This window comes from Notothenia rossii (genome assembly GCF_949606895.1).
Source record: "Notothenia rossii genome assembly, chromosome: 1".
In the NCBI taxonomy this organism is placed as follows: Eukaryota; Metazoa; Chordata; class Actinopteri; order Perciformes; family Nototheniidae; genus Notothenia; species Notothenia rossii.
In genome coordinates this window covers 77,137,387-77,155,932 of record NC_136912.1, presented here as the reverse complement: position 1 = coordinate 77,155,932, position 18,546 = coordinate 77,137,387, and the positions used below count along the sequence as shown (strand labels likewise).

The window sequence follows — 18,546 nt, the reverse complement described above, 5'->3', positions numbered from 1 at the left end:
AACCACACCTTATTGCAATGAGGGCGGGACACAGGCAGCCACACACAAGCAGCTACTACAGGAATAGTCACTGTGCAGCAGAGAGTTATTATAGAGTGTGTATGTGTGTGTCCTGACCATGGGCTGTCACTTTGCTCACACCTGCATGTTACTCTATCCGCGACCGAAAGCAAATAATTAATGTCATTCACCGCTTGGCAGGCTCGGCACACTGACATAAGGTAGGGAGTGCAGGGGAGGGGTGCATGTGTGTTTATGTTTGTTTGTTTAGCGGATTTGTGTACCTCCTGTATGAACTCTGCTCCTGTTTGGTGGCTGATTCTCTGCCTCTATTTGTATGTGTAAACATGCGTTTGTATTTAGTAATTGCGCACAAGTATTTGTCAAGCAAGAGCGGTTACTAATGCAGAGCTCTCCTGGCCCATGTTGTCAGGAGATTCAAGCTGTAAGCCATGTGACTCCACGAAGAGCTGCAGGGATTGGCTGAGGCCATCTCTGACCTCAGCAAACTGCCTCCGCCCCTCCCTAACAATACCGCCCCCCTGCCAAACACACACATGCATAAGGCTCCCTCCCTCTCGTTCTCTCCTCTCTCTCTCTCTCTCTCTCTCTCTCTCTCTCTCTCTCTCTCTCTCTCTCTACCCTGCCTCTTTTATTTATTTTTTTCCTCTAGTTAGCCTTTTCCCCCAACCTCTCAGCATCCTCGGCTGTATGTGTAGGTTAGAGCCGCAGCAGCAGCAGCATCCATGGCTTAAGCCCCAGCTCTGATAGGCAGCTCGCCCGGCCAGGCCCCTACCCCTCCTCTCTCTCTCTCTCTCTCTTTCTATCTTTCTCTGTATCTCTCTCTCTTTCTCTCTCTCTCTATCTCCTGGGCTATTTGACAGGCGACGTCTGGGGGTGTTGGAGGCTCACTGTTAGCCAGGGCGTTAGCCACATGCACACGGCTGCTCTGCTGCCCATCAATTCTACTGTATCTCTGTGGTAACCAGGGGCTTCTTCTCTTCTCTACCCCCCGACACCTCCTGCTTTCAATTCAGGATCCTTGGAGATAGAGGAATGCAAATCTGCAACCATGATGGAAGGTAAGATGATTTTTTAAATGTATTATGAAATCCCCTTGGCTGTTGTTATTCAGGGTAATCCCCCTTTATGTCCTTGTCCTACTGCATCTGCTGTCAAGCGTGTGTGTGTGTGTGTGTGTGTTTGGGAGGTTCAAATGTCATAAGCTGCCCTGCTATTTTGAGTGCATACATTCCGGTGACTTGCGTGTTATTCTTAGGAAACGGGCACAGCCACTGAATGTCTACCACAGCGGCACAATGGCGAAGCTAATTGAACCGTGTGTACCTTTTGTGAGTGTTTCTGCGCGTGCATATGTCTGAGTACCCCCCTAACCCCACCCCCCTTTTCCCGCTTCCCATCGTAAAGGATTATTTGGATTTATTGTGCAGGACGGCTTATGTGCCCAGCTGGCTCACTTGTATAAATTCTCTTTGTATGGTTTCTCTGAAACACATACAATGACACATGCGTACACACTTGCAGTACTCTATGTCTCAGCTGTGTATCTGCTCACACTTCATTTTACCCTTTTTACTCAGCACTCATCTGTGGATTGTATGTCTGCACGGGTGGGTGCATGCGTGCATTTGTACCCACCCAAGGTTGCAGTTATCCCTCTCTGCGGGGTTAAGTGTAGGAGCAAAAGGAGAACTGATGTTTTTAGTTTCGTGTCCCTTTAATTGATGACATCATCAGTAGGAAGGCCAATGATGGAGGCATGAATCCCTACAGCTCTGCAGCTGGCACACGAAAGCCTCCATCCCTCCATCTGTTTTATACGATATCTAGTTTTCCTTGTCTATTGTTCAGGAATCGAACAATATCCTAGACCACTTGCCATTTGTTTGAGCAGAACAACACAAATATAACGACTTATACTGAATGAACCTTGGGTTATGTAAGCTTCCATAGTCCACGCTACATACGCAACACTCTGAGGCAGTGAACATTGGGAGAATGGTTAAGGTTATTATTGTTTACAATATTTAGCCCCTACAGTTATGTTGTTTCCTCAGAGTGGTTACTTTTGTGTATATGCTCCAAAAAACATAGACAATGTTGTCACTCAAGCCTAAACTGGTGTTATATAAAAAAGGTTTCACCTGTTTTTCTCGATTGACAAGATTATTATCTCTGACAAGGAACACTTTTTGTAAAAAAAACTGTTGGTTTGATCCCCAGCCTCTTCCGTCAGCACGTCAAAGTGTTCTCAGGCAAGATAATGAACCACAAGTTGCTGTAAATGTTGATCTCTCTGAAGCAGATTAAACTATTAATGTGTGTGACTTGGTGAATGCTGACTTGTGTTACTGTAAAGTGCTTTAAGAAGTCACAAAAAAAGCTATATAAATGGTGTCCATTTGCAGTTTATTTTAGAATTAACAAGATTGTTAACAAAAAGATTCAAAATCGTGCACTAAAATCAAGATTGACTACGACATTTTTGATATTATGACATCCCTATTAGTGAATTAACTCAATGCCAGTGTGTCTGCTGCTCAGGAAGAATCTCAATCGCCTGCTGTCTGTTTGAGTTGATGTCTATTAGTGCTTAGAAAGGAATAATACTATGCTCCCCTCAGCGATCTCTCACCAGAGAATAAAGGTTTTGTTTAGTTAGTTGCCAGGACATGTTATTTCAGTAAAAAGCATGTTTAAAACCATTCAGTGTATTGATTTTGAACTAATAGCTCTCAGATATTTAGTTATCTGTGTAGACTGGTGATTCTGCTTGGACACATTTTACAGAATTGGAAGTAACAATATGTTGAGCAAGATGCCAGTGAGAAGAGTTGAGTGAAGTATTGAGCATAGAAATAATAAAGGTTAACTTATTGTATTATAAGATGAATTTGGTTTGTCATAAAAAAGTTAGCACTAAATAAAACAATAAAGTCCCCATCCATTTGAATTACTGCCACATGCCAAACAGGTTCCAATTATTAAACATAGTTATCTGACAAAATGGGTTTGTAGATCTGATTAACTTGATAAATAACTTCTTAATCGAAGGAGACCATGATTAAACTGCTCTTCATGTCCATTCTCAACGTCAACTGCCCATGCATGAAAGGTACAGGTCTGTGATTACATGCCTGCCAGTGTGAAGTCAGAGTTCATCTACATTTAAATGTAATGATTGACATTTTATTCAGGTGAAACTGCTGAAAAAACAAAAATGGCCTCGCCTATATCTTTGATAACAGTAAATTAAACTGCCCTGCTACTGTATCATAAAAAGCAAACTGTCTGGAGCAGGTTGTACTGACAACAACCACACTAGCAAAGTTGAACACACACAAACTACTAACTAAACTGCATTGATAGGTTATCATTTAGAATAGATGATGTGTTGTCTTGTGTATAAGACAACCTATGACCTCCCTGCCCTTGTCAGACTGGGACAGTGTTGTGATTTGAAGCACGCAGCCACCTTTATGAACAATAGTTTCAAATATACACTCATGCTGAATGTCATAATAAAAAATGTTGGATCTCTAAGAGTAATACAAACATAAAATGCTATAGCTTGTAGTTAATGATCAACCCTGTGTGGTTCAGTGTTTTCTTATAGGTATTTAGTTTATGATACTAAAAAAGCGTGTTAAAAAAAAGTTGAAAAAAGTGCAGTAAAGGAACAGATTGATCCAACATGTCTTCTTTTTTAGTATCTAGAATTCACCAACTTTACTTTAACTTTATGACAGTAGGAAGTTACGAGCTAATCGACTGCCCTGTGAGCCTGCTGTCCTGTCACTCTCTGTATTTGCCACAAGCCAAGTTGTTGTGTAACAGTTGTGAAGAAAAAAATAGACCGTCTGCAAACTGCTTTCCGTCCATTAGCATGGCTAGCAAAGGCTTAGCATGGACTGTTTGAGGGCAGGATTACAGTCAGGTGTTAAAATTGGATGCTAATCCTGGTTAGCTCTGCTTTTTAAAGCCCCATGTCATGGCCGCGTAACACAGTGGGTTATTTTGGGAGAGAGGCAGGCATTTAATAGTCCGTGTTAGTATTTGTGATCACACCCCCTTCCCACTTAAAACAACATATCAGTTAGAAATAGGGATTCCGTGATAAATATAACTGTTTGTGGACTTTGGCCTCCAGATGATGGTCACTATAAGACTCGCCCCCTACAGTTCATCCAAAAAATCAGACATACTTTCATAAAAACCTTTTTCTGAGCTGTGTTTATCACATCTCTTCTTATAGAAATGTAATGTTACTTAACATGATCACTTGAAATGAATTTCCTGGGTTTACTGTACGTGGGATTACTCCATCTGTGGCTGTGCATGCATCATTTGTTGGGCGGGTGTATTTTCAAGTAAAGTATCTCCAGTATACTTTTCTGTGCTCACGAGAGCTTTCACTTCTTGCGGTGGTTGTTTCACCAGTAATTTGCTCAGCTCTCCTCAAGGTAATCACACTGGTGCGGCATGGGATTCCTGATCCCTTCAGACTCTGAGGATAGCAGCGGAGGAGGAGGCTGAGACATGATAAAGACAAATGTGAAGTTTAGTAGATGCAATTTCTAACAGAAAAAGTGCAGAGTATCACTCCTAAATCCTCCTTTGCTACTCTTTCTTAACATACAATAATGCTTGTAATGACCCTTCGACCTTTCATCTAGCCTTAACATTAAGCCAGAACTCCAAGAACTTGAAATAAGAGCAATTTATTTTAACATTATAAAAAAATTGCACTTTCAGTCAGGGACAATTATAAACTGTGTTGTTAAATTGTTACAAAAAGTGCTGAGTTAATTGATGCTTCCAGTGGGAGAACCCTTTTGAATGTAATGAGTCCATGGCATTTCCTGTCGCACAATCATCAAGAGAAACATTATAGACCCGGCACTGACAAAGCTCCAAGAATAGCAGAATCAGTGTGTTGTTAGTATTTCTTGAGTATTTTGCTGCAGTTTTGTTGACTCCATCCAATCATTCTATGGCTTGTAATGAACACTTCTGCCTCTCGTAGCCACTAACAAGGCTTTAGACCTGTTGTCTTGTTAATCCTTTAGTTAGTAGCAGTAGGAATCAGACTGTCACCGGGAGGCCCCGTACTTAAGGATGGCCCGGCTGAAACTTGGATAAACCCTTGACTGGAATGCTGCAGAGTAGAGGGCACAGAGGACACAAGGCCATATGGTGGGCTCCACTTAATTCCTTTAACGTTCCATTATCCTACTTTATGTTACACTTGATTATAATGTGCTTTTGTGATGATAGCCTAGTTGAGGGATTGTAAAAGAATACCTTAAATCGGTATAATTGTATTGTTTTTGCCATGATACAAAAAACCCAACAATTAGGTTCTAAATCCTCTCATTGTGGCTTTGCACATGGTATACCAGCATGCAGGGTCATATCCACTGACTCAGTTCATCAAAAGCATCTCAGCGTAAAATGTCATCTCTTTCAATTAAGTTGTAACAAAATATGTTATGTTGCTCCTCAGATTCCTGTGGAATAACCACTGTGTTTTGCCTATGGGTCTAATGGCAACATTTTGACTACAGCTTATCATTTACACATCATTATTATCAACATTTGTTAGTTTTGCTCAAGGCCTGCTCACATGAGCAAAAATAATCAGGCTGTTGGAGTCCTAGTCGTGTTTTCCAAGTTTTCTCTTTTCAAACCGTAAGCTTCATTAGAGGCATGTTTTTCCTTCCAAACAAACTCACTGGAGCAACATTGATTTAAACATTAAAAAAGAATCATACTTTTGTGTTGGACTCTAAAGCTAATGTTTTGTTCAGCCGTATCATACTATAATTATGATACTGTTCCAGCCTAACAGACACAAAAACTGTGTTATTGTATTACCACAAACAGCATTACCCTCTGAGAGAAAGAATAGTGATGTGTAATCATTCGGCATATCTCCGGTTAACTCTGCTCAGTTTATCATGGCATCCAATAGGCTGTAGCTCTTGAAGAACTCTGCTGCCATATGGTTTCCCGGGTAACGACTGTGGGCCTGACTCATGTCTAGGTTGGAAATCAGATGGGCACAGGCTCCCAAGTGCACATTTTCATTGATTTCTGAATAAATAGGTTTTTGATGAGTTCATGTGGGCAGAAAAGCATAAAAGATGATGACCCAGGCTTGTCTATGGTGAAAACATTGTTAACGGTAGACGTTTCCTCTTGAAGCCCTCTGTGCAAGGATTTATACGCCGCTACCGGTTGCAGACCCCAAATGAGTAATTTAATGTCTTGCCATTGGCCCAAACATATAACTCATGTGGGCCGATGCCTAAGAAACAGCCCTCAGTGGCCTAGCAGGAATTCAACAATGGTGTTAAACAGAGCAGCACACCGTCTGTGAGTGTGAAATGCATAATTGTATCTTCCTGCCATCTGTAACAATTGGTGCTACTTATTTGTCATCATGAGTCATAGTTTGAGTCTGTTTTTGCTGGTTTTATTATAATCTGGTCCTCCGTAGACTCAGCCGACTATCCATCCACATTTATAGCAAGTGAAAGCTTCACAGGTATACAGTGAAGCACAGTACGATGTTCATGCTTTAAATGTGTGGTTGCAGTACATGTGTGGGTCCAAATATTTAGTACGTACATGGTCATGCTGACTTAATTGGAATATAATTACATTCATGTTTTTCAACCGTATATAAATGAATGTAAATATGTGTTAATTGAAATGTTTGCAAAGGATGGGGAGGTGTTTTCCAGAGTGAAGTGACAAGTCTGAGTCATTGGCAATGCCTAATAATAACTAATGCTAACACGACATCAGACAATGCTGCATTAAAAACGTGTGCATGCTTGTGTGTGTTGTTGAATGACTCACAGTAGAATGGGTCCATTGTGACTGTGCTTGAAAATAAGTTTGCAATGGAGACCCAAATGAACTTTCCCACAATAAAGACACGTATGCAGGGACAGACACTCAGAGCGGCATGAAGAGAAAAAAGTAAAAAATCAATCAGCTGGGACTTTTTTTTCACACCTCATTCATTAATCTTAACAACAGCCCTTCACATTCCTTCTTGTTTTTGTGCACTGTAGACACACTTAGATACAGAGAAGCATGTGTATTGATTCAAAGCCAGATAATCAGACATGTTTGTGTAGTCTAGTGGCAGCGTCTTACAGCATAATCATACTACGGTTGTCTTTATGTCCTCACATAAACAATTAGCTTAAATCTTTATGTTTGCCATGATCATGCTTACATTATGCAGAGTAGTTCAAATGAAAATGTTTGCATTGTAAACCCTTCACATACATAAGTAGATAATAGTCCTTTACCTAAAGCGGACATATTATGCACATTTTCAGGTTCATGTTTGTGGTTTGTGTTTCTTCTGTGACTTTAGTGTTCAAACATGTGCTTTTATTTTTCTCATGATGCCTGTGCTGCAGCACCTCTTTTTACCCTGTGCTCTGATTGGTTAGCTGGCTGGCTCTGTTATTATTGGTCAAACGCTTAGAGATGTTTCGTAAATGTCCTGCTCCTTGGCAGATCATGTACAATATGTTGGAGCTTAGCCAATAGAAGTGCCAGTGTTACATATTGTAGTAATGTCATTATTTCACGGAAGGAAACAAAGGAGTCCAATAAAGGCGTTTCAGGCACGGGGGGAGTGTGTGGGAGAGAAAGTCCATCTGGCATAATCTTTGGGATTTTAGCATTTGCAGAACATTTACATGCATAGGCATTTAAACAACACACTACAGGAAAGGGTAAACCCCAGGGCCTCTTTAAGGTTTTCATACTTAAAAATATATATAAGTACTTGCTTCTCTTCTTTCCATCATTGCCATTCTGGTTTATTGGAATTGAAATGTTACACATAGCACATTAAAAACAAACAGGATGTTGCAGAGACTGCTAACCAACAGGGCCCAAGCAGAGATTAGAGGACCCTGCTGTCGAAACAGTAGGTGATTTGCTATCAAAGATGTGTGGTCTTCTAATTTAATCAGTGGATGTTGTTTTATCATCAAAAGTGGTACTTGTGTTGAGACTGCTGCTGTTATACTAATACAATCGCTGTGGTGGCACCATGGGGGCTTTTGAGTCGCAGATTTTGACACGTAAGGTGCAGGGAAAGTCTCTGATGGATCCATCCACAAGCAGAATTCGGAGAACAAATCAAATAGTTTATGATCTTGCTGTTGTGTTTTGTGTCAACAATATACAAGTCTTATTTGCACATATTTGTAGATATCATTCGGTGTTATCTGTTTGACTGACTCATCTCTTGGTCCTTTCACCCTCCACAAGTACGGTAGGTGTTTTGGTCAAAGCGTAGGTCCTCGGTGAGCCTGACTTCGAGGATAACAAGGTCTTCCTGTATCCCTTTCTGAGTCCTGAGGCACACACACATTTAAAAAAAATGCTGCTTTCATAATAGTGTCTTTTACAGAGTCCATGGCAGTGCTGCCAGGAGAGTAGCAACCAATTAGAGAGGAGATAGACAATGAGAGACACACACAGAGAAAGAAGCTGACACAAGATAGAAAGGGAGAGTCTTTTCAAGAAAGCCATTTCCAGGAAGAAGCAGGTTAACAAAATGAGGAGTGGTAGGGATGGACAAATAGATGAACTGAGTTAATGTGCATGTAGGATAGCGTGAGAGGGGAAGAGATACACAGGGAGCAGCAATGCGTGTGAGAGCCCCGAGGGAGAGGGCCGAGGACTGTATAATCACAGTGAAAGGCCTGTGTTTTGTTGAGTCACTTCCTCGCTTGTGGCTTTTTTTGGAATCTGATCAACTCATGTGGTGGGAAGGGGAACTAAGAAAATATTAAAGGGGTAGATTTGTCCTAGATTTTTGTTTTGTTATGATTTTGTTCTACACTTATTTTTTGTCTGGATTAGCATATTTTTTCAAAATGGCAGCTTCAGGTACATTCTGATTTGCGTCATCACTTCTGCATGTACAGAATATAAATCAACTACATTGTGGATTGGTTTACGAATGCATTGCTCTGCTCACAGAAAGTTGTGTTGCCCTGTCCAAGTAAAATGACCAGTGATGCATGTACATGCAGTTGCTATGTAAGCCCATGTACTATCATACAGTGCTCTAGTGGCATCTTTTTAAAAAGGTTTTTCCTTTCTCCCCTCATATCATTCCTTCTCCACCTGAGGACCTTTCTTGAATGTCTAGGCTTCCATTATTTCCATTTTTGCGCGTTGAAACTTTTGAGAGAAATAATTGATTGTACCCAGAAGCGCATTTTTTCTCGCCGATCAAGCCATTCTGCTCCTCTGCTGTCCTTCTCTATTTGATGTCTTTCTATCTCTTCTTCGCGCTTGCTCTCCGTTCAGACACAACCAACAAATACGGAGTGTACTGTATATAACTTAAATAACACAACAGTTACAATAGGATATTTCTAGTACATATTAGGGATGGGAATTTGAAAGCAAATGTATATTCGACCCCCCAAAAAACGGTTAACCGAAATGTGCATATCCTATAAAAAAAATATACATACTGTACGTGTTCAAATGAGTATAGAAACCAAGTCGAATTTGTCAAATGTATTGAACTGGTGATCACAGTTTGAACAGTTGACAGCTATAGATCTAAAGCTTTCATGCTTAAAACATAACTTGGTTTTTAAATTAAAGAGGGATCATACAAGAACAACATAACGGGTTAGGGTAACGTAACCCTATTACAACAGAGACCAACAACCTATAACAGGGCCTATGCACAGAATGCAGCTATTCAATATTCATTCTTGTTTAAGAATATGAGCATGTCTACATGCTCAGGGGAGAGGCAGGTGCAGAGACGATTCACAATCAGGCCAGCTGTAGAGAAGACCCTCTCAGCTGGAATTTGGGCATAAGATGAGGTTTGAGTCTGCGTGATCTGCGTGTAGGGAGGGGCAGCAGCCATATCATTAGCTAGAACTAGCTAGATCTGATGGATTTGGACATAAACGCGAGTGAAGTATAACCGGACGCAAGAGAGAGAGAGATCAGCACCTGCAGTTCTGCCCGCTGTGAGGGACCGTGAGCGGAGCAAAACACACCTTTAGCCATAACGCACTTTGCTATGGCCTTGTTTATTACAATAAAAATATTCATAACTCATATTCGAATACCTGAATAATTTCGAATATTCGATTAATCGTTCCCATCCCTAGTACATATAGTTGATGGATTTTAAAGTAAAGGAAACAAATTGTGGAATTCAACGTCCAGGAGAACAGCAAGAAGAAAGAAGAGAAAACTCAAAAGTGTTAGCAAACAGGGGATGCATATATAATTTATACTATATAATTTATATTGTTTATAGTAGATGATCAGTTTGCGTTGCCAGATGTGCTCGCGGCAGTCAAGGAAAAATATTATCGACTCCAGAACTATCACTGAGGGTCGTGAAACGGTGCTTCAGCGTGTCTTTTGTGAACAGCCCAATTGGTAACACATGGCAACACTTCAGCGTCCAGTATGGCAGTCACGTCTCACTGACCAGGGCCAAAACGTAGCAACCCCCCTTCTCCCCCTCTAACAAGCTGTGTTGCGAGACTCCACTCATGTCAGTGGAGGAGACCGGAGAGAAAGCCGTCTCTGTGTGCTCAGCTCTCACTGAGTCTGTAGTTGGAAGCTCTGTTGCTTCAGGTTTTTGTTGATTTGGACTTGATTAGCACGTTAACAGTCGCAGTGGTAAGCGACGTGGATAGACACGGTGGCAGGGAAACCCCCCCATGGAAGTTGGATTTATTTGGCCATATAATATTAATGTGCTTCTTCTCTGCATAATGTATTCAGCTTCCAAGCCGACTGTTAGTGCTTGGCACAAACTCCTTTGACTCTACTTAATTAATTAATTAACATGACATTCTATTGCAGTTAAACCGATTTAATTTGTGTGGTATTTTCTTTTCTTTTTTTGTCAATTAAACATCAGAACACATGCTCACATACACCCTACTCATTTTGAGTGTTAATGATGAGATGCTGTGTTCTGTTTTTTGGTGTACCCACTTACCTTCAACTTGCATCATCTACTTTAATTAATGATTCCCTCATTTTCCAGAATACCTTTCATAAAGCCCCAGGGAAACAGCATGACTTATTTTTAACAATGATTTACATTAAATGAAATAATACTGTAAAGGGTGAAACAGACGTGTAATAAAAATGCTGAATATATAATGACATATTAATTAATAATAAGTATGCCCCTGTTTTTAGTTTGTTTTCCCTGCATTTTGATCTTGAAATAAATATTTGCTCTTGAAGCCGACATTAAAAACCTGCATTGATATTTTAGCTCAGCTACCCCTTGTACTTTATGTGCAGGAGTAAGGAAATACAGCAGGGAGGAACAAAACAGAGAATGAAATACAAGATATATGTGCTGACTGACTTTTTGTTACGTTCTTTTAGGCTTCAGTTTCCTCCTTCCTCCTTCCTCCTTCCATTTTTCTTAATATTTTCTTTCGGTGTTTATTTTATTAAAAAATGTGGCATTGTATTTGTCCATGTGTGTGAAAAACCCCTGTCTTGCCATATCTGTGGATGTGTTTAAGTCCAGCACTCCCCCTGTGTTTGTGCTGTATGGCTACTAGCCTGACTAGTGCAAACAGATGTCAGCTTCAATCAGCGGAGGATGCACGAGCACAGTGATGCAGGGACACAGCTACAGGAAGAGATTAGCAGCGTTTAGATTGAGACTGGCTCGCTTGAGTGATGTAGTGATGAAGGAGAGATTTAAAGGTTGCAGAAAGAGAGATCAAAAAGAGATGTAGGTTATGGAAAGAGAAATGTAATTCATGAAAGAGGGATGAACAACTGAGTGTTTTGATGATGTGATTAAAGAGAGCGGTTGTAGATGTGTCTCGCCAGCTGTGTGTGACATGTTTTTCAGGATCATACTGTTCGCATAGACAGTCTCGGTTTGTGTAAGTGTGCACTTGTCTTTGCTCTCTGTGTACATTAGGCTGTAGGCCTGATTGACATTCAGGCTTGTGTGCAAGAGCTGAAGATAAATCCTCTGCATTCTTGCAGTATTTTAATACTTTGGAATTCAGTGTGTTTACATGCACAGATCTGTGGGACTTTCAGTTGAGTGTCATGTTATTGGCCACTATACAATCATTAGTATCTATACATTCATCTCAAAGTACCAGTCATTATTAACTAGTGCAGTGCCCATTGAAAGTGTTAGAAGGGGCTGAATAATTGGCCTCTTGTAAAAATGAATATCAGCATCATTCGTCACACTCAGGCTACAGGATGAGCTCATCAGCCCATTGTATATAATGTATGATTTAAGTAAAGATTATAGATAAAAATCACAGTAAGAATAATTGCATGGTGACTTAACAGATCATCTTGGAATGCTTTCAGATGAAATGCTGTATTCTTTTATCATTCATGCGTGACTTGTATCCCTTTTGCATTTTCACTTGCACAGTGACCTCAAATCCGGGCTTACACATTTATGTTTGCATGAATTGATGTGCCCATAAAGATGAGCTTGTTGTTGCGCGAGATGATAACTGATGCTGAAGAGACGGCCCTTCTGCCAGCCGTTGTCCCAGCAGCTATCAGATTGGTGACTCATGGCAGATAGGATTTCATTAGCAGACATCAGGCCCTTCACAGAATAGAGGAGCCATTGATTTTCACCATATCAGCAGGGAGAGAGGCAGAGGGGAGAGAAAGGGGAGGCAGGGAGACATGGGAGTTAGAGGTATAGTGAAGAAACTGCACATCAGTGAAACTAAAACACAAGGCACAAAGCACCTGTCACCTGCAGACCAACTGTGAATCACTAGTCTGGAGTACTGAAGGAAGCATCTGCTGAACAATGTGTCTATAATGAAAGATGGCCGCATAGGATTTTTGATATTCCCTTAGTCTGTGAGTCACTTTTTATACCAATATCTGCCATAACTGCCAAGGGAGGAAGGAGAGAGAGCCTCTTCTTCTCGACTAGGATACTGAAGTTTGTAATCTCCGCTGCACCTTAGCTTCTGTGCTTTTGTTTGTTAAGGTCCTTACACACCGAGCCGATTTTCGGCATCGATAGATGTTGGGCCATCGATGAGCGTCGACTAGCGTCGGTGAGCGTCGTGTCGCCCTACTCAGATTGGTGTGTACTGCACTGTCGTGTCTTTTCGGCTGTGCCGACACCTTCCGCCACCGATTCGACAAGTTGAATCGGTAGGCTGTCGGCCAAAGTCCGTCGGCCAAAGAAATCACTCTGATTGGCTGTTCAGCTTGGCGAATCAGTGCATAAGAAGCGAAACGGAAGTGAGGGACAGGATCAACTCCTGAACAACAACAAAAAGCCCGCGTTTTATCCAGTTTATACACAACGATGGAGAAACTTAACCAGAGTTTCAGTGTTTCTACCATAGACTGTATAAATAAAGGTTTCTGTTCATGGTGAAGCAACGTGCCTGCGTGTTAAGGTGGAACCTGAGCATTCACGTTGATCACCTCTCATTATAACTTTATAAAACTATAAATATTAAACTTTACTTCATGTGTTCATTTGAGAACAGCTGTTACATACAGTACCTGGGTGAAGGTTACAGTTCATTTAAATGAAAGATACAACGTTACTCCACACTCATGGTTCAGTCCACCTTAAGAAATAAGACCGACCTCGGAAGCAGTTGTGCTTTTAAAAAAACCTTTATTGACACGAGTACACTTTTTTATAAGAATATAGTCTAAACCACAGAAATGACTCCGGAAAAGCTGCAGATATAGCCATAAGAAATTAATGCAACTGATTTAATCCGTGCGGTTTGGCTTTGTGAAGCAGGTACGCAAACGGTTACGTCATGACGCAAACGATGACGCAATGACGCATTACCAGTTGCACTCTGGGCGGTGTGAAAAGAGCCAGAGCTAAACCGAAGAACTGGTTCTGAAACTGAAAAGCTCCAACACGGAGCTTGAACAGGAGTTGCGTTCGTGTGAATGTGGTAAGAGTCACCACTGTATTGAAGTCAAACGAGAGGCTATACTAATTTTTCCTCATTCATCCCAATTAAGAATTTCCTTTAAAGTTGGCATTGGTGAACTGTCAGACTAAGCAAGATACAAAATGGGGTCAGAGTGCTGCCAAATGCATCAGTTTACACAGAACTGTACTCGGTGATCAGGCTGAAGAATAGAGAACCGCAGTGACGAGTCCAAAAACCCGGAAGTAAGTTAGCATTTTTAGCACTTCCGGTTCCTTCGTCAGAAAGCAATGCATTTTTTCCATAGGGTTTTGGAAAATAGCTCGAAATAAGGTCTGTGGTTGACACAAATTTAAGAGATAAATCACGTTGTGTTCTACGACATTAAATACATCAGCAGTGACCCCACTGGTGATTTTTGAAGAGTTTATGTGTCTGAAAAACAATGGTTGTTACCGAGTGGCTGAATAGGACTACAGAAATTGTCGAGGCCGTTGTACGTCATTACGCCTAACACGTAAACACTCACGCTAAGTTTGTTTTCCCCTGTGTTCTGCTTGAAAGCAAGTACATGCCTATCTTTAGTATCTGTATATCTATATCTGACCATTAGAATCTGTATTTTTGAAATTGTCGTTTTTAACACCGTAGTTTTACAAATGATAGAATAATTAATTACCAGTGTTTTCCAATTTTACTCGGCAGTTCGTTTAGTTAGCTAACGTTAGCTAAAGCTAGCGCTACTAGTTAGCTACGCGATGGTTTGTTGCTTTGCTCCGGGTTGCAGCCACAGGTCTTCGCATGAAACGTGCTTGTTCTATCGTTTCCCGGCCAATGTTTTCCAAAGGAGAGTCTGGATTCGTGCCATGAGGTAAGCTGACGTTACATTTTTGTCCATGTCACGGTGAAATGTAAATGATGGGTAGTGACTGTATCACAGTTTTAGAGATGGCACTTCTGAAAAGACCGCAACATAAGTAAAGATAATGAATAAATCCGATTAAAACCTGTGTGGCTTATATGATAAGTCTAATTAGTACAAGCAGCATAACGTTTCACCATGTAACTAAAGATTGTAGTCAGGGAAATCAGTTTGACATATTGAACTAATAACAAATCACCTCTTGCTGGCAGAGAACTCTCTGCTCCATAGCTTCTCTTGGACGTAAAATCACATGTACATTTTACATTTATATTCAATTTAATATCCCATCCCTCACATACTTTTTTATATATAATAACTTATATTTCGTTTTTCTTGTTATGCTGCTGCAACACAAACATTTCCCAAATTGGGATCAATACAGTAATATCTTATCTTAATTAATTAAGAAATATAACTATTATAATTAGTGTAGCAGCTGACACCTATTTTCTATATGGATTAATCTACCATTTATTTCTTTAGTTAAATTTTGATCTATAAAAATGTCAAAATAGTGAAAATGTTCACGAGACTTATCAAAGTGCAAGGTTATATCTTTAGATGTTTTGTTTTAGCCTCTGTACTGTATGTCTTAATGCTCTTATGTGACGGGGTGACTTCTATGAAACTAATATTGTATATCTTCCCAACAGACGAGCTGACAGGAAACCTAACACTCTAACAACCACAACATTGCAAAGGCGAGTAAATGTAAATGAAAAACGATTCACAATTTTTTTATTTCTTCTTCTTTCTTGCAGTGAGGTGAAGCTGACCTTGCACTTGGTGCCAGTAAGGATGTTCCTCTCGCAGGCTGAATGTTTCTCCTTCCTTACTGACACAGAAGCCCTTGATTCGCAATGCTTCACTAATTGTCATTTCCCTGGCTCCGTAGGGACACTTTACCTCCAGCACAACGGAAGACCCTACCAGACCATCTGGAGATGCCCTCAACAATCCTGACTCATGGACCTGCATCTGGGTTGCAGTGGTGAATGCCCTGACGCCCTCACATTCATTCATAGGCCCCCACTGTACAGACAAAACACCATAAAGTAGAGATGTCCCGATCCGATCACCTGATCGGGGATCGGAGCTGATCACGTGATTTTCAAAAGATCGGAACCGGGAGAAAAAGATCGGGGATCGGGTTTTTTTTTAAAATAATTTTTTTAAATAATTTTATTTAATGTTACAAAACAAAAATGACAATTTTCACGTCTTAAAGTCATCCTGAGGCCTTAGTTTTGGTTTATAATTACACAACATCATGTTTGTGTTGCTTCTTTTGGGCACTCTGTTGCCAGATTTGAGAGAAATAAGCAACCAGCTCTTGGTTGCTTATTTCTCTCAAATCTGGCAACAGAGTGGGCATGGCGCAGTGTCTAATAGTAGCAGTAAGCTAACGAGAGGCTACATTCAGCTGGTGACTCCGGACTCCGGACAGAGAATATGTCAGGAGTTTGGAAGTATTTTAAAATTGAAAGCGAAGGCAGTGTAACAGCCAGATGCAATGTTTGCAAGGCGGAGGTTCCGCGTGGTGGAAAGAACAGAGCTACGTTCAACACTACCAATATAATACACCACCTAAGAAACAAACACCACCAAGAACACGTCGAGCACAAAAATATTTGAATTGTGTTACTCCAGTAAGATGGAAATATAATACTTTGTTTATTCATGTTATGTTAACATGTTATGTTAAGCTGCTGTTGTTCATTGCATTAATACTAGACTAGTTAGTCTTAAGGCTAGAATTATGCACTAAGCCAAATTTATATTTTATTATTTGTGACTGAATGTGAACTTGTGAAGCTAGTCAAGCTACGTCTTTCCAATAGTTATTTTTGTTTTGTTACTGCACCATCTGTACTCAATTTGTTTACATGGTTATTTTGTGGTGAACCACTGATAAGCTTTATTTTGTTTTGATCCAATGCTGCTGTGAAGCTATCCATGTTGGATAGAATGGGTCATTTCAATAAAAAAAAATACCTTAAGGGACAACTTGAATGCTTTTTCCCTTTTTTTTCTCTTAATGCATTGCATAAAGATCGGATCGGGAAAAATCGGTATCGGCAGATTGTCCAAATCAAATGATCGGAATCGGATCGGGAGCAAAAAAAGGTGATCGGGACATCCCTACCATCAAGGGCCTGTTGTTGCCCTAGCACCCTGGCAATAAGGGAAGCAGTCACACGCTTTGACCTCAGGACAGCTCCAAAGTTGCTGGCAGTCAACCTTCCTTTCCTGAACAAATGCCAGTTTGGGTTGGTTCGCTGACCAGTGGTAACCACCTGAATTGCCCTCTGTTGCTCTTCAGACAATGCCATGCTTGCCACAATTGCCTCAGGTCCCTGATGCCCAACAGATTTGATAATTTCAGGAACAGTAAGTGTTTCCAAGCTGCAGTGTTCCTCTTCTGGCTTGGGAGAGAGAAGCCAAGAAATTCCTGAGAGCCTGCCCCCGAGTCTGTCCCTCAGCCAGTCACGATCTTCGGAGGTGGGCTCTCTTGTCAGCGGGTTAAATTAGTTATTGGTTGGAGGAAATAGCTCCTCCACTGAATGTGTACGTTTAGCTGCCTTTGGCTTCTTCCACTGACGGGGTGTCAGTGCAGCTGAAATTGTGGATGGCAAAGATGGCTCATGCAGCCGCATGACTGCATTTCCATTCTCCACATGGGCATTCACATTTTGTGGAGAGAATTCCCTCTTCTCCTGTAGATACCTGTGGTGGTGGGATTGTTTTATTATTTAAAATATATTTACATTTGTAATGCCTTCCCAATTATCCCTTTAATTGTTTATAGCCTACTGTATGTTTATTTCATGGATATTTCCGTGTTTTCTGGTGTGTAATATTTGTAATCTTGGGGCCTCTTCTCTTTAACGTCTACATGCTACCACTGGCTCAGATAATAATGAACAACAAAATAAGTTACCACCTACTGCAATGGTGTCTTCACAGGTCTCACTAAAAAATCTATTAGAAAGCTGCAGCTAATTCAGAACGCTGCTGCTCGAGTCCTCACTAACACTAAGAAAGTGGATCACATCACTCCTGTTCTGAAGTCTTTACACTGGCTTCCTGTGTGTCAAAGAATAGATTTAAAAATACTGCTGCTGTTTATAAAGCTTTGAATGGTTTAGGCCCAAAATACATTTCTGACCTCCTGCTAAATTATGAACCATCCAAATCTCTCAGGTCTTAAGGGACTGGTCAGCTTTCTGTCCCCAGAGTCAGAACTAAACATGGAAAAGCGGCGTTTAGTTATTATGCTCCAAATATCTGGAACAAACTCCCAGAAACCTTCAGGTCCGCTGCAACTCTGACTACTTTTAAATCCAGGCTGAAGACTTTTATTTTTGTCGCTGCTTTTAATTGAACTATTCATATCTTCAACTGCACTGTAACTTTTATCCATGTATTTTTTCTTTTAATGTTTATTTTATGAGCTTTTCTTTTTAATGACTGATTTTAAATGCCATTTTCTTAATGTCTTTCATTTTTTGTAAAGCACTTTGAATTGCCTTGTGTTGAAAAGTGCTATATAAATAAACTTGCCTTGCCTAATAAAGATTTCATGTGACACATAAAATGGATTTGTTGATGGGAATTAATGTGAATAAA

The 18,546-nt window shown here is 40.6% G+C and overlaps 1 protein-coding gene across 1 annotated transcript in view; it reads left to right on the top strand.

Moving 5' to 3' along the window:
- Positions 1-644: 644 nt before the first annotated feature.
- The window catches only part of sgip1a (SH3GL interacting endocytic adaptor 1a), a 65,713-nt gene continuing 47,811 nt past the window's right edge, over positions 645-18,546 (top strand). Inside the window, exon 1 of the mRNA XM_079677714.1 lies at positions 645-1,082. Within this exon, the coding sequence (XP_079533840.1) occupies positions 1,073-1,082 (10 nt within the window). The 5' untranslated portion in view covers positions 645-1,072. The remainder of the gene's footprint in view (positions 1,083-18,546) is intronic.